The 14,804-nt window shown below is 43.8% G+C and overlaps 1 protein-coding gene across 1 annotated transcript in view; it reads right to left on the bottom strand.

Moving 5' to 3' along the window:
* Positions 1 to 12,195: 12,195 nt before the first annotated feature.
* LOC111872550 overlaps positions 12,196 to 14,804 on the bottom strand; it is a gene marked incomplete at its 3' end in the record, with an annotated part of 14,227 nt that continues 11,618 nt past the window's right edge. The window contains exon 4 of the mRNA XM_033754746.1: positions 12,196 to 12,406. Coding sequence (XP_033610637.1) covers positions 12,196 to 12,406 — 211 coding nt within the window. The remainder of the gene's footprint in view (positions 12,407 to 14,804) is intronic.

The following is a 14,804-nucleotide window of genomic DNA, read 5'->3' as shown; positions in this document are numbered from 1 at the left end:
TGAAGCAAATCACTCGCCTCCCTCAAGAGCCTGGGATAAAAATGCGTGGAGCCACTGTCCCTCACGTCCTTATAAAGTGATGCGTAATTAAGCGAAGAGGAAGCTTTCCTCGAACTTAGGGTGCTATAACAATAAACAAACAAACTCCGTGGCTGTATTCCGCAAGCGAACTATACCGACTGAGCGCCTTCCACTTGTCGGCGAAGTTAGTGCCAACTTTTGCGGATAGAGGGTGTCGCGTGGTCAGCGCAACGAATCTCCAAGGTCGTAAATTTTCGGTTTTGTAAACCGCAGCCGGTATATTTCCTTTCCAGTAGCTTCTCAATTATCCTCACTTAGGGTATTATGATCTCCGAAAGCGAATACAAATACACATTCTTCGTGTTTGCCGTGTTTCCTCTTCAGTATAAGAATCTGTGTCTTCACGGCTTCAGAGCTTAGTGTCGGTACGCATTCTACGCAAACATTTATTTATACTTTAATAGCTTTGGCTTGCTCGGGTCTTCATTCCATCCTCAGAATTGTGTGAGTTACTGATGCTAGTAATAGTTACGGAATTGACTGAAGGTAAGCAATGAGTGGTACTTAAGCTTCAATCGGTATTGGAATGATCTTTGCCCAAAATAACTTTCCATACATACTGTGAAATGTCAACGCATTGCCAGGCAACGGCTCCATAAACACCTTCCATTACACGCATGCAACAATAGAACAGCAGGGTTATTCAACCCGTCTCTAATGAACGGCTCGGTGAACACACTTCCGCGTAGGCAGTGACGTCACAAAACAATGGATGTAGACAAAGTGATGTGTTTTCTGTAGATCCGCGCCGAATGTTTGTGTGGGGCAGCAAAGGTCGTTTGCAGGCAGTCGTATGCTGGAGGAGTGAGTAATAGATGGACTTCAGTTGAGTTCCAAAGTTCAAGGGAAACAGAAATGTGACTAGAAGAAGGAGTAGAAGACTTAATGTGTGACGTTACATATGCTGTAGTGCATCGATATTGGGCGTGTGTAATTTAGTGAGACTTTTATAGTTCCTGGGTTATAAATCCGTTGCCAGGAGACGACTAGTGAAGACGGAGAATCCCAGCAAGTGTTCAACGGTGAACTGAAAGTGTGTAGAAAAGAGACAGTGTTGTAATTGTGATTTAGGAAACTTGTAACCGAAGTGCCAATAAATCCAATCAGCCGATCTAGAACCGTTATTTTCGTCACGCGTACCCCCTACACGTGACAATATGTACCGGAATGTTTATGTAATGTTTAACGAATTGATCGAAAGGTGTATTACACACGGAAACTGTAGCTAAATATTGAAACCCTTTGTCTCTGAACTTCGGCCAATAGAAGGGAGGATAAGGTACATAAATGGAAATCAATGGAGCATATGGTGATAATGTGGAAATAACGTCCATTAATGACTATTTACATTTTCTGCTGTGTAAAGACCAAGTCATTCAACCGCAGAGCATTATGGTTAGTCAAGCAGACTGATAGCAATGCATCTCTGTTATTTATCAGGACCCAGAAAACGGGAGCCGATCACAGTGGCCGTGCGGTCTAAAGCATGAAATCCCTTCGCCCGCTCGAACACTGGGATCGTGGGTTCGAATCCCACTCAAGGCATGGATGTTTTTCTACGTTTATTCTGTGTTTGTGTTGTCTTGTGTAGGTAGCGGCCTTGCGACGGCCTGATCCCCCGTCCAAGGAGGACTACTTACTCTCTAAGATTAAGAAACTGAAGTGAAACGAAGCGTTTACTGATGCTCCATGCTCCAAGTGGGAACAAGAAGAAGAAGGAGGAGGAGGAGGAGAGGAGGAGGAGAGGAGGAGAAGGGGGGAAATGAGAGGACAATGGAAACTGAGGTGTTCCTCTATTAGCTGAGGAAAAAGGCATTTTAAATTTATCTAGCTAAATTTGCTTCCTTCCTAAGCATATATCGCTTAGTGTTATCCTGTGAAGATTAAAGAGTTTGTAAACATATATCTGTCTTTCCATAAGTTTTCACATTAAAATAATTACGGGATTTATATCACGTTTGTTTTTAAAAAATCTCGGGTTAAAAATTGAGAGGGCTTTGTGCTGAAATCAGGTGAACCGTCGCTGATGCAAATAAATTCTTGGGACTCATACAACTATTATATCTCTGCTGACATAACACAGATTGAGGTAAACGCCTAGTGCAATTTGTGTTCTGACAGAGACAAGAACAAATAAGCCCTCTGAGGCTTCAGGTAGCGATTTATGTTCAAAAAATGTTACTTTGTTACGATCTTGCAGACAGGTTATCCTAATTAATGCGAATTCATAATAAATCCCCTTCCAAACGACTGAAATGTGAAGAAACCACCGTAATTACTTCAGTTTTACGAAGACGAAATAGTGCCAATTCCGAAAGTATAAACATGATTCCGCAGTAATATTCCGTATGAAATATTTTACTTTAATAAATGTAATATCCCATTACACTGTCAAAAATACGCTTTTTTCTCTTCTTTCGACTCGAAATGTCTACAGTAAAACGTCCGTAATCCTAACCCACGTCAATCCTAACTGGCTTACAGTACCACAAAAAAGGCATGTCCGAAAATTGCTAGGCTATTCTAATTACTATATTTCCTTGCAGTAGAAATGAATTCTTGCGAAACATGATACTACGTACATGTTAATGGACCTACCTCTCTGGGTGGCGAGAGATGTAACCCGGTTACCGCTGCCCCCGAGCCTGGCGTGTGCTAGAATATTCAGCTATTGTTCATATATAAAATGCACGTTTAAATAGAAAATAATTCGTCTCAATTACGTTAAAAATACAGCGTAGCAATTCTAACAAGCGGAATATTTGCCCGAGGATGGTTGAGTACGGCCCAAACATGTAGGGATTTATTTTAATTTTTAAATTCAATATTTTTTTAAGTAAAAGAGTAATTATAAATAAAATTGCATTCAAAATGGAAGCGAATTTGTATAAGGTGTACTTATAAATCGTTTGAATAAATAAATATACTAAGCAAACATAAGGAGTCGGGATAGCGCGTCGGTATAGCTACTGGCTACGGGTTGGATGACCGAGGGGTCGGAGTTCGAGTCCCGGTAGTGTAATATTTTTCTCTTCCCAAGTCGTCCAGATCGGTTCTGGAATCCACCCAACCTCCCGTCGAATGGGTACCGGGGTCTCTTTCCCCTGGTGTAAAGCGGCCAGGTCGTGAAGCTGACCACACACCTCCAACTACTGCCGAGGCAAAAAATTTGAATGTATTCATGTACTCCCCCATACGCCTTCATGGCGTAGTGCTTAAATACTTAAGCACAGGGACGACTTTACCTTACATTAGTAAGCAACTATAATTTTTTATTCTAAATCCAGTTTTCCGAACAATTTGATAACCCGAAAATACCAGAGTTATCATCACTTCGGGTTATAAAGAGTGCACTGTTTTTGAGTCTTCTATGACGGTTTGACTCAGCGTGCGTTCATGTCAATATTTATTTCGTTTTACTGCTGAGATCAACAGCTCAGTCACTTGAAGATTCATGGATTGAGATTCTAGCTACTCGATGTGTAATGGCCGCGCCATAGCTCAATCGGTTAGTCACTGGCTTTCCACCGCGGCGGCCCGGATTCGATCCCGGGTCTGGTCAAGTGGAATTTGTGGTGCACAAAGTGGCGCTGGGGCAGATTTCCTACGAGTACTTTGGTTTCCCCTGCCAATCTTCATTCCACCAATTGCTCCACAATCACCCTCACCTATCATCTGGGGCTGGTACAATAGGCCAGAAGTGGCAGCAGTACAAGGGACTTAGTCCCACCCCACTAGCAATAAAAAAAAGCCTGGTGTCAAGTCACAAGATGGAAATTTCAGAATGTAGTCATTCAGTCAGTTTCCTCTGAAACTGCATCCTTGACATTGCTCTTTGTATTTTTGTACAGGTATACATTCACATGGGGGCACGTGGTAGCGTAGTTGGTGGAGGCACTATGCTACAAGCCAGAAAGTCGCGAGATCGAATTCCGATAAGGTGGATTTTATCAATTTACGTACTCCTTCCAGCTGTACTATGGCCCTGGGGTTGACTCAGCCTCTAACAGAAATGAGTAACGGAAATCTTCCTTTAAGGTAAAGGGCCGCTGGAGCGTAAGTCTGACAAACTTACCGTCATCTGTGAGCCGATTTTCTAAAGAACATGTGGCAGCCTCAACGTCTCACAACCATATGGGCCTCCACGGCCCGTGACAGGGATAGCTTTACTTCACCCCGTGTTTAATTAATTAACGACGGTCTACGGGCTGGACAGCCGTGGTTCGATCTCGGAAGAGGTAGGATTTTTCTCCTCTTCACAGTGTCCAGACCGGCTCTGGGGCCACCCTGCCTCGTAACTAATTGGTACCGGTGGATACTTCCCCGGAGCTAAAGTGACCGGGGCTTGAAGCTAGCCACTCACCTTCATCTTGTGCCGAAATCCTGAATTGTGTATCTACATCTCCACTCCCACATATGTGTTCAAGACACAGCGCTTAATTAATTAAGTAGAGAGACTTGAATTTTTGTGCACATAACGAAGTGAAGATATAGCTTGATATATGCTTTGATGAGAATCGTGGACTCAGCGCGACGCTATAACGCACCCGTTACCAAGCAACGGTACCTGAGCTGTCACTGTAACGTTTCCGGGGTAACGTCACTGGCAACGGGTGCGTTATGGCGCCGCGCTGAGTCCATGAGTCTCAACATGCTTAATGCTGTGATTAGAGGATAGAGGTCAGCACCTTCACGAAACGGCCGCTTTACCCGCAGGCCTTAAGTCCCGTTAACCATTCAATAATGCGCTCGGTGGTTTTAAGACCCCGTGCGGACTCTGTTGAAAAATTTGGTCTATATCTTTAATCGAAATGGGATTCCTCCGCCGTATAGCCCAAGGCCCCATCACTACACAAACTGAGCTATTCAGGCTACACAATTTGAAACAGGGACAGTGCTAATCATTCGCTAAGCTTCTGAAATGAATTTTGGGCGGTCCTTTGGTTGAGCCACTCTTCTCTATGTTGTTATGAAAATCGCCTACAGCTAAACGCTGAGCCTACCCACAATATCGACTGTGGCATCCAGAGGCCGTATCATATGGCAGCCGAAAAACAGAAATAGACTTTAGATTTGAACAGAGCTTTTTCAATTTAAAATGCCTATATTTAGAGAAATTGTAAAACTACATTATTATTGTAATCACACAGATATTTTTCAAAATTACACGTCTGTTTTGGCTGTGCAATAAACTATGCCAAGATACACCCAAGATACCGTATTTACGCATGTATAGGCCGCGTGCGTGTATAGGCCGCAGCACAATTTTCAGACAGAAATTATAGAAAAAATAATTTTCTTGGAATATTATTTCAGGAGTATTACACCCTGTATTACTAATTATGAATATATATTTTTTTAAATGAAGTGTGATTTCGAATATTTCTAATATAAGACGCACCCCAGTTTTCCTCTTGAATTTTTGGCAAAAAATGTGCGGCCCATACATGCGTAAATACGGTAATCTATATTGTAGTGATCGTGTAAGTGACCTCACAGAAAGTGAAAATTTCGTCATGACTGATAGTTCTGAATCTCACCACGAGTGTAATTCGCGTTGTCAGCGTGTACTACATGCATATTCCTTTCCTCTTGGCGCTACAGCCATGTTAGATTCACCTTCTCTTTAGCGGATGTACTCTGTTTCCTCATTTTTGCACCGAGAGGGCTTGAATGGGGGAGGGGACGCTCTGGACTCGCATTTCGGCGGTACTCGAATTTTGGCCTAGAAGCTGGCTATTCTGATATCTGTCGTGACTTTCTTCGATCCCAGCAGGCGAATGCAGCGACACTAAATCGATTCCTTTAGAATCCTTGCCAATTCACTAATCATCAGTTCCCATTCAATCCTATGTTATATTATTTAGTTCCGACGGCGCCGTAAAATAACCCATAGCGTGCCTTACTTAGACAAATATGGAAGACAAGAACATCTCAAACCGCTGCAAGCACAAGAGCAGGCGGGACATACCGTATTTACGCATGTATAGGCCGCACATTTTTTGCCAAAAATTCAAGATGAAAACTGTGGTGCGGCTTATATTCGAAATATTCGAAATCACACTTCATTTGAAAAAAAATATATTCATAATTAGTAACACAGAGTGTTCTACTCCTGAAATAATATTCGAAGAAAATTATTTTTTTCTATAATTTCTGTCTGAAAATTGTGCTGTGGCCTAGACACTCACGCGGCCTATACATGCGTAAATACGGTATATATTCTGAGGAGAATTCGAACTTTAACAGGGCGAACATTGGACCGTGTGACTACTATAGCGAAGGCCTACTTGACGATATGATATATATATATATTGTGACATGTTGACCCCTACCTCCCCAGCTGCACGTAGCGGTAGCGTAGCGCTCGCGTAATAGGCGAGTAATCACCCCGCATCCTGGTAGCTATGCAACGCGCAACGCGCGGTGACGTCACGAGCGGAGCCGAAGTGAGCCGAGCGGAGCCGACGTTAGCCGAGTCCCCGCGACCTTGAAGCTATGCAAAGCGAATCAACAGCGGTGACGTCACCGAGGGATATCGCGGTTGCTAGGCAGCAGTCAACAACTCCGGACAGCGTGGCTAGCAACACGGACCAGACGACAATTGTCCGATCAAGGCTACATAAGGAGCAGCGAAGGCTATTCACAGTCAGTTGTACTGTGACAGTCAGCCAGCCAGTGCGTTACCAACGAGTTCTCAGTTCGCAAGTTACGAGCTACAGACGCGTGTGCGATAACCAGTGATAACCAGTTATATCTGGAGTGTGTAATTCAGGGAGACTTGTATAGCTCCCGCGTTATTAATACGTGAAGACTCTTGAAGATAGTGTTAAGAGATTTTGTTGTAGGGTTTGTAAAGTGTGGAAACCCGTAATATTGTGATAATTAATTGTAGCCGTTATTTGAAGATTGTTAAATAAACCAATTAACCATCTCTACGGCGTCTTCTGTAACGAAACACGTTACAATATATATACCTTTTTTCTTTACCTAGGCACTAACTGGTGTTGAATGATCAGATACAAGCCCCTGTTGCTTTAACCCTAGGGAAAGAGCCACCAGTACCTACTGGATAGGTGGTTGGGTGGCTCCCAGGACTGGTCTCAACGACGTGGAGAAAAGAAAATTCTTGAGCCCACCAAAGCTCCAAACACGACTCCTCCGTCTTCCAACCCGTAGGACCATATGAATAAATTAATTATTTTTTAGTCAAAATTTAGGTATGATATTTTGAGTTTATTAATACGATCATGTAGAGATCAAACGCCGTGTTGCTTTGTTTCTTATGGGTAATATATTTTGTCGCGTGTTGCCTATGTGACGCGACAAGTGAATTCATGCGGGTTTCGGATTTGGCTAAGAGGTTTATTGGACAATTTCTTTTACACTCGCAAGTAAAATTATTATAAACTTATAAGTTTCCTCTTCACAATTATAATTACTTGCAACATTAACCTTGATAAAGTCTGATCACTAGACCCAGTGGCGTGCGGTACTATTTTTGGTAAGGGAAGCAGTGGTATCTAATAATCGAACTGATAGCAATCAACTCACCAAAATTTACGTCACTTATTGAGTCAGTAAGGTCCTCTTGTACTCTGTTCGATAAACCTGTAAATACCGTACTGTTCTCAAGGTGAACATTGAGTTTATGACCATAGTTCCTCAACAAGTAAACTAATCCACGCTTTCGTCATGACCACGAAGGCCAAGTTGCCACTTTCCTAAATGGCAGATGATATCAGTCAAGCGTTTCATTATTTCTCTATGTAGTATCGTCAGGCGCTTTTGAGTGTCAAGTTGACAGTCAATTCGAGATTTCCCGAACATAACAAGTTGCATTGTTGAAATAATGTGAGTCTGAGAGTTCTCATGTCGTTTCCATGCTTTATGAAGTTTGTTGGTATCACCAAACCCAGTCTTGTTCCATACATTTTTTTTCTTGAGAAGCAATGGGCATGGCCAACAAAACAATTTTCCTATATTACGGCAACCGGATAGCCACTCTGTTTTAGAATACTATTCCAAATTAAATTTGGTTTGTGCTTTAAGTTCTGGCAACTCTCATGTCAGTCGTCCTCTTTCTATAATTATTTTCTTTTCAGAAAAGTACCTGCTATTTAACCCCCGTTTTAAAAGGCTTTCGATTGCACAGTCGCAGTCGCGTTGTCTGCCAGCATTCATTTTAGCTGTGGCCCGTGCGTGTAGTCTAATCATGCCCCTGCCCCTGTACTGCAATACTGCACTTGCTTCCCTTAAACGCAGAGAGCTTCTTTCTGATTCGTCGAAATACGATCACAAATACAATCTTACGCCATCTAAATATACACTTACAATATTTTAATAAAACTTAAGGTTACCTATGACACCCAACAAGACTGAAATCACACATAAACAGTTAATTTTCTCATAACCGTTGAAAGAACACAGGCCTTCGCTTCCATATCACAGGCATTAGCCAGCAAACCGAAAGTTGCTCCCTTGCCCACTTCGTGTGCGACGAACTTTAACGGAGAATAACGAAGGAAACTTTGTCCGTCCCACCAAACAAGGGAAGGGAGGAGGAGGAGGCGGCGGCATGTGGCCTTGAGCAGGAACACGCGTTAAATGACAATATGCAAATCCTTATTATTCAAATTGAATTATTTATATATGACTTATTTTCTTTTCGTTTCTTAACTACGGAAGCAATGCTTCCCTTGCTTCCATGCACGGCACGCCACTGACTAGACCACAGAGGCGGTCGCTTACGGAATACGTCACCTTAGATTTTAACTATAACATCTAAGGCTGCCGTATGGATATGGAAGAATCCATCGAAAAAACATGCACTATGTATATATATTGCTTAAACCAAAATTTTCATTCAGTCTAGTCAAGCTTATTAACTTTTTTCTTTCTCAGAGATAATTCGGAGTCTCGGTCGAAGGTGAAACGTCCACGCCAAAGATATACAAGCAGGGGCACCACAAGATGGCGTCATACCCTGACTCCCACATTGCACAGATCCTATATATAAATAAACAATACCGCCAAACATCTGGTATCTATCTACGTCCCTATGCTGATGACTCCTGTATACATGCGGCAGACCTTCAAGAAGGCTATGAACTCAGAAAGCTGCAGCGAGGTCTCAACGCTATTGAGAGTTTGTATGAGCTCTGAAACATAAAAATCAATGAAGACAGAAATCAGGGCATCTACTTTTCCACACTATTAGCTCCTCTTCCCCGAGGCTCCTTAGATAGAACGGACGGAACGTCACCTTCGTCAGTCATGTCCGATATCTCGGCATAGTCTTCTATAAGAGGAATGCATGGAGACTAAACATTGAAATGACAGAAGCCAAGGCCTCACAGCATTTCTTAGAGCATTGTCACGTGCTGGGTATGTCACGCGGCAAATAAATTCACGTGGGTCTCGGATTCAGCGAATTTTATTGGACACTCACACTTATACACCGTACAATTATCGCCTTGACTGTATTTTGCGTCGGCTACCTTCCAACCGTCTTGTATGGCAACAAGATCTCAACTAACTTCAGCGGCATCTTCCTGAAGACTGACTTCTGTATCTCTCGGCGTCTATCCTGAGACTGTCTCGGCGAATGAATTCAACCCCTTTTTATAACCTCGGCCGCTGCTATGCAAACGACCCTCTGTTGTCTATCACCAGGGATACGCTTTGTTGATACTGCAATACCCATGCAACGACCAACTGTTGGGGCTACAATACCGCTATTGTCGCTACCTATGCAACGGTCTGTTCTAGCGTTACTATGGAAGTGTATTCTGTTTTCCGAACATGTGACATTGCTCCCTTCTAAAGGTTGTTCGTCCCCGAACAGCTTAAATATTCTCCCTTGGTTTCGTTTCCTACGGTGTTTTGCTGGCAACGTCTGCATTGGTCATCCAACCGCATCCGCCCCTCTCTTCAGTGATGCTCGCCCCGAGCACTCTCGTAGTCCAGAATTTGTTGGTCGCCTTGCCTCACATTCATACCTCGCTTTCATCCTTTCCTCATTCGTTCTTGCTATGGAGGCCGGTGCTTCTATTACCGGTTCCTCCCATGCGGGCCGTTTTCTTTCTTCCGCTTTGGAGGGGGTCGACCCCTCCACAGTGTCCAATCTTTGTTTTGTCGTAGGCCGACGGAAGATTAGGCTATACGCTTCTCGATCTCTAGTCCAGTCGTCTTCCTGTATGTCCTCTTAGATTCTTTCTTTTCCAGTCGTGGCTGCTGTCTTCCACTCCATTCTCCTATACCGTTTGCGGTTTTCCTCCGTTTCCTCGGATGTAGAGGCTCTTCTACCTCTCGGCTCCTTACGCCCTTGCTGCATTCCAGTTTCGGCTGATGTCTCCTCCCGGACGTGTATCCTGTCGTGTTTCCCCTCAGTATGCTGTCCCCGACCAGTTCTTTCTGGGGATCCTGTTGCGCCGTGCTACTCTGGCACGGAAAGTCGTCCCCACCTCTCGTGGGGTCCACACTTTTTCTGGGTGGTGTTCCTGAGGATGTCTATCTTGAGTCGTGCCACCTTCGCCCGACGTGTTGTCCTTCTGTGGTCGACGGCCAATTTTTGTGGGGCCCACAATTTTTCCGCGTTAAGTTTTTCGGTATCTGTTTCTAATTTAACACTGAACGATTAAGCGATAACATCAAACTGGCTATCCACATATTACTCATTAAGTCTGTAATAACTTATGCATACCCCACATGGGAATTTGGGACAGACGCCCAGCTCTTGAAAATACAGCGAAGAAAGTAAAAGACGGTTCTTCACACCATCGATAATTATACAAGGCGCACATTGTTCCGTGAATTGCATAAAGATTTCGAAATACCGTATATTTATCATCATATAACAAAATTATGAAAGCAGGAAGCAGAAGTCATACAAACTCATAAAAATGAAACTGTTCTCAATATTGGACAAGGCGAAGCCAGACACAAATAATATAGGAGGCTTAAACTTGGAACCGGTCAAACTTTGGACCGTTCAATTAACTAAACTGCAGATGCTGAGTGAGCTACACAAAATACGGCCTAACATGCTCTTCAAAACCTGGACTGAGAACGGTCTCTATATATTTTAAATAATATCATGTGCAGAGGATATGTACACTTGCAAACTTTCTGAGAGATAATTAAGACAAGGACAGACGACATAAACAGGTTAATTTACTGTGAAAACTGACAAGGGGCGGACCTGTCGTCTCATCAGAGAGAACGCCTAACAAAGGCAAAACCGTAACTATCCACATCAAGACTAAAACCTGGTCATGAGCTTCTAATGGGGCTCGACACCAAGACCGACTGAACGTCAGTCGTAAAGTGACTTTGACACAGGACTACGGGTAATTGAGATTAGCACATTCTAACGGACCCAACAGAGTATGTGCCTGCCAACCCTCACCTATGGGGCTCAAACAACGTCCGGTTCATGTTTTGTAGAATACGGGACGATGGACACAGTCCAAAAACTAAACAATCCTAAGTCCATGGGGTTAGTTTTAATTGAACTTAATAATGCATTATAAATCATAAACATCTACTGTTAACTACAATACAAATTAAGATTCCATTAAACCAAATTACTAGATGCTTATATTCACATATTATGGAACTATATATAAAATGTTTAGAAATTGTTGAGAATCTGCACAACTGGCAGCTCCTCAAGAAGGGCTGAGCTCCAGAGAGTTATTTAAGGGAACCGCCACTACAGCGTATTCAGTTGACGCCTTATCAATCATTCTTTGTGCGTAGTGCCTTCCTCGTTACACTTCGTGTTGTGTTTCATTTTACAGTGCAATCCTCAGTAGTTAACTGCATCAGGCCTAAAGAAAATACAGCTCAGGGATTACGAAATCTAGAGCATAGTAACTTATACGTATATATTGCTGATAACAGGTTATAGAAGCGCGCAGTCAGGCTGTGAGGCGGGCTGACAGGAAGGCTGTGATGCGGGCTGACAGACAGGCTGTGAAGCGGGCTGACAGGCAGGCCGTGAGGCGGACTGACAGGGAGGCTGTGAGGCGGGCTGACTGGGGCGCCGTGAAGCGGGCTGACAGCCGGGCCGTGAGGCGGGCTGACAGGCAGGCCGTGAAGCGGGCTGACAGGCGGGCCGTGAGGCGGGCTGNCGACAGGCAGGTCGACAGGCTGGCAGGATGGCAGGTCGACAGGCAGGCAGGATGGCAGGTCGACAAGCAGGCGGGCATAATGGGCGGTCACAGAAGATGGTCGTACTTCTATTGCAGAACACGCCCGATGAATGCCGGCGCAGCGGGACACTTCGGTGGGCATGTGACTCCAGTTCTACCAGTATAACCTGAAGAATTAAGTTCAAATAAATTGTATTCAAAATTAAACTTTTATCTCACAGAAAACACACTCTTTATCGATCACAAAAATAAACTAGCGAAACTCGGGAATATTATACAATTAGGGGTTAAAATTAAGACTCCTTTTTCTAATATTAATGCAGGCAGTACACTGTGGTTTAAAGGCATACGTGCATTAGGCCTGTGGGAACCTCGAACAGTCAGACAACTAAATTTGCTACAGTGCAGTCATAGTCGTCACATTCCGACTGATATAGGAGTATGTTAACAAGTCTGTGAGTGTAGGCCTCTGGGATATCGATGCTGGCAGAGACAACCACGTCAAACTATAACAAAAAATGTTTATTGCTCTTAGAGCGGGTATTACAGACGAGCGTGGGGAGTGTCTGAATAATGCGGTGGAGAGACTGTTCGTAGCGTCTATGCAGGTCTAGCGATGACGATGCTATTGGATGCCCTGAAAATTGCAGTTAGTCTGAAGCCTTCGTTGCAGCGAGATAGCCAGCACGGCGTACTTCCTTGTAGCCACCCGTTGTTCTTCTTTGCTGTAACCCAGTCATTACCGCCATTACGCGCTCGCAGGATAGTTGCGGGCCTGCGCTGAGTTCGCTGGCAGACGCCCCACGCTCGTCTGTAATAAATGCTCTAAGAGCAATAAACATTTTTTGTTATAGTTTGACGTGGTTGCCTCTGCCAGCATCGATATCCCAGAGGCCTACACTCACAGACTTATTAACATGTTACAGAGGCAACAATACATATAAATATTGTCGCGTGTTGCCTATGCAGTGCGACAGATAACTTCACGTGGGTCTCGGATTTTACGAGTATTTATTGAACGCTCACTTTTACATACTCAGATACAATTGGTATCACTTCAACTGCATTCTGCGGTTCCGCCCACTCGATCCAAATAATTTGGCGAATGCTAGACTCTTGTCTTCCAACCTTGGCTTCTGCGGCGGCTATATTTCAAGTGTACTCTAGCGACGGCTATGATGCAACTGACGTTCACATGGGTCTATCCAACTCTGGAATATCTGAGACTGAGCCTCACTTTACGACTGACGGCCAGTCGGCCAGTCTGTCTTGGCATAAAGCTCCCATTTGGGTCTTGTGACCAGATCTTTATCACTGGCCCCCGTAGTCCTGAAAACTTCCTGGCCCACGAGGGAGACATTAAGTGGGGCTGGGCTCGATAGGGCCATTAGTCTTAACAAGAATTTTCAGAGAGGATATTGCCTCCATTATGCTGTGGCTAGTTCCTTTCAAATTCATCCTGCATCAGTGATCCTATCCCATGAGGCTATATAGTCTCGATACTGAAAGTGTCTTTAACCCATAAAATAGCAACACTAAGCAGATACCAAATAAACAACCCCAGCATGCCAACACTCAGTACAAAACAAACCAACTGGGATAACTTTCGCACGTACATCGACGAACACATCAACCTAAATCTAAGAATCAAAGAACCTCAGGAATTAGACGAAGCCACACAACATTTCACTACCACAATACAAGCGGCAGGATGGTACTCAACCCCAACCATAGCCGATAAACGAAACAACGAATCAAACAACATCCCAGTCTCCATCAGAGAGCTGTTTGTCATAAAACGACAAGCGCGGGGCAGATGGCAGAGATCGAGAAATACTGAAGACTGGCTTACCTAAAACCGATTGAGGCGAAAACTACACTGAGCGCTAACCAAAATGAGGAACAACACCTTCGAACGATACATCACATCCCTCAACAAAGAATCTGGAAAGCCACAAAAAAGTTCAAGAGACCACAAACCGCAATACCACCAATAAGAAAAGCCGATGGTACATGGGCGAAAAGCGATCCCGAAAAGGCGACAACATTTGCTGACCATCTCAAACAAGTGTTCTCACCCCTCCCAAATATCAATGGCAATCAAGAAGAAATAATAAACTTCCTAGACGTGCCTTGCCAAATGGCACCACCAATCAAACCGTTCACTCCAGGAGAGACACAACGGGAAATAGAAAACCTAAACGAGCACAAAGCACCCGGTTACGAGCTCATCACAGCAACCATACTTAAACAGCTTCCACGAAAAGCGATAGTGCTCCTAACAATCATCTTCAACGCTATGATCAGACTGTCGTACTTTCAGCCCACATGGAAATTTGCGCAGATCATAATGATCCACAAACCCGGCAAACCACCTAATGAAACAAGCTCATATCGCCCAATCAGCCTCTTGCCAATCCCGTCAAAAATATTTGAAAGACTGCTACTAACCAGACTCGAAAAAGATGTAGACTTATCCACTATCATTCCTGATTACCAATTTGGTTTCAGGAAGAAGCACTCAACAATACAGCAATCCCACAGAATCGTAAACACAATAGCAGC

Source organism: Cryptotermes secundus, unplaced genomic scaffold, assembly GCF_002891405.2.
Source record: "Cryptotermes secundus unplaced genomic scaffold, Csec_1.0 scaffold871, whole genome shotgun sequence".
NCBI classification, from domain to species: Eukaryota; Metazoa; Arthropoda; class Insecta; order Blattodea; family Kalotermitidae; genus Cryptotermes; species Cryptotermes secundus.
Note: the sequence above shows the minus strand (reverse complement) of the source record. Positions and strands in the feature narration are given on the sequence as shown.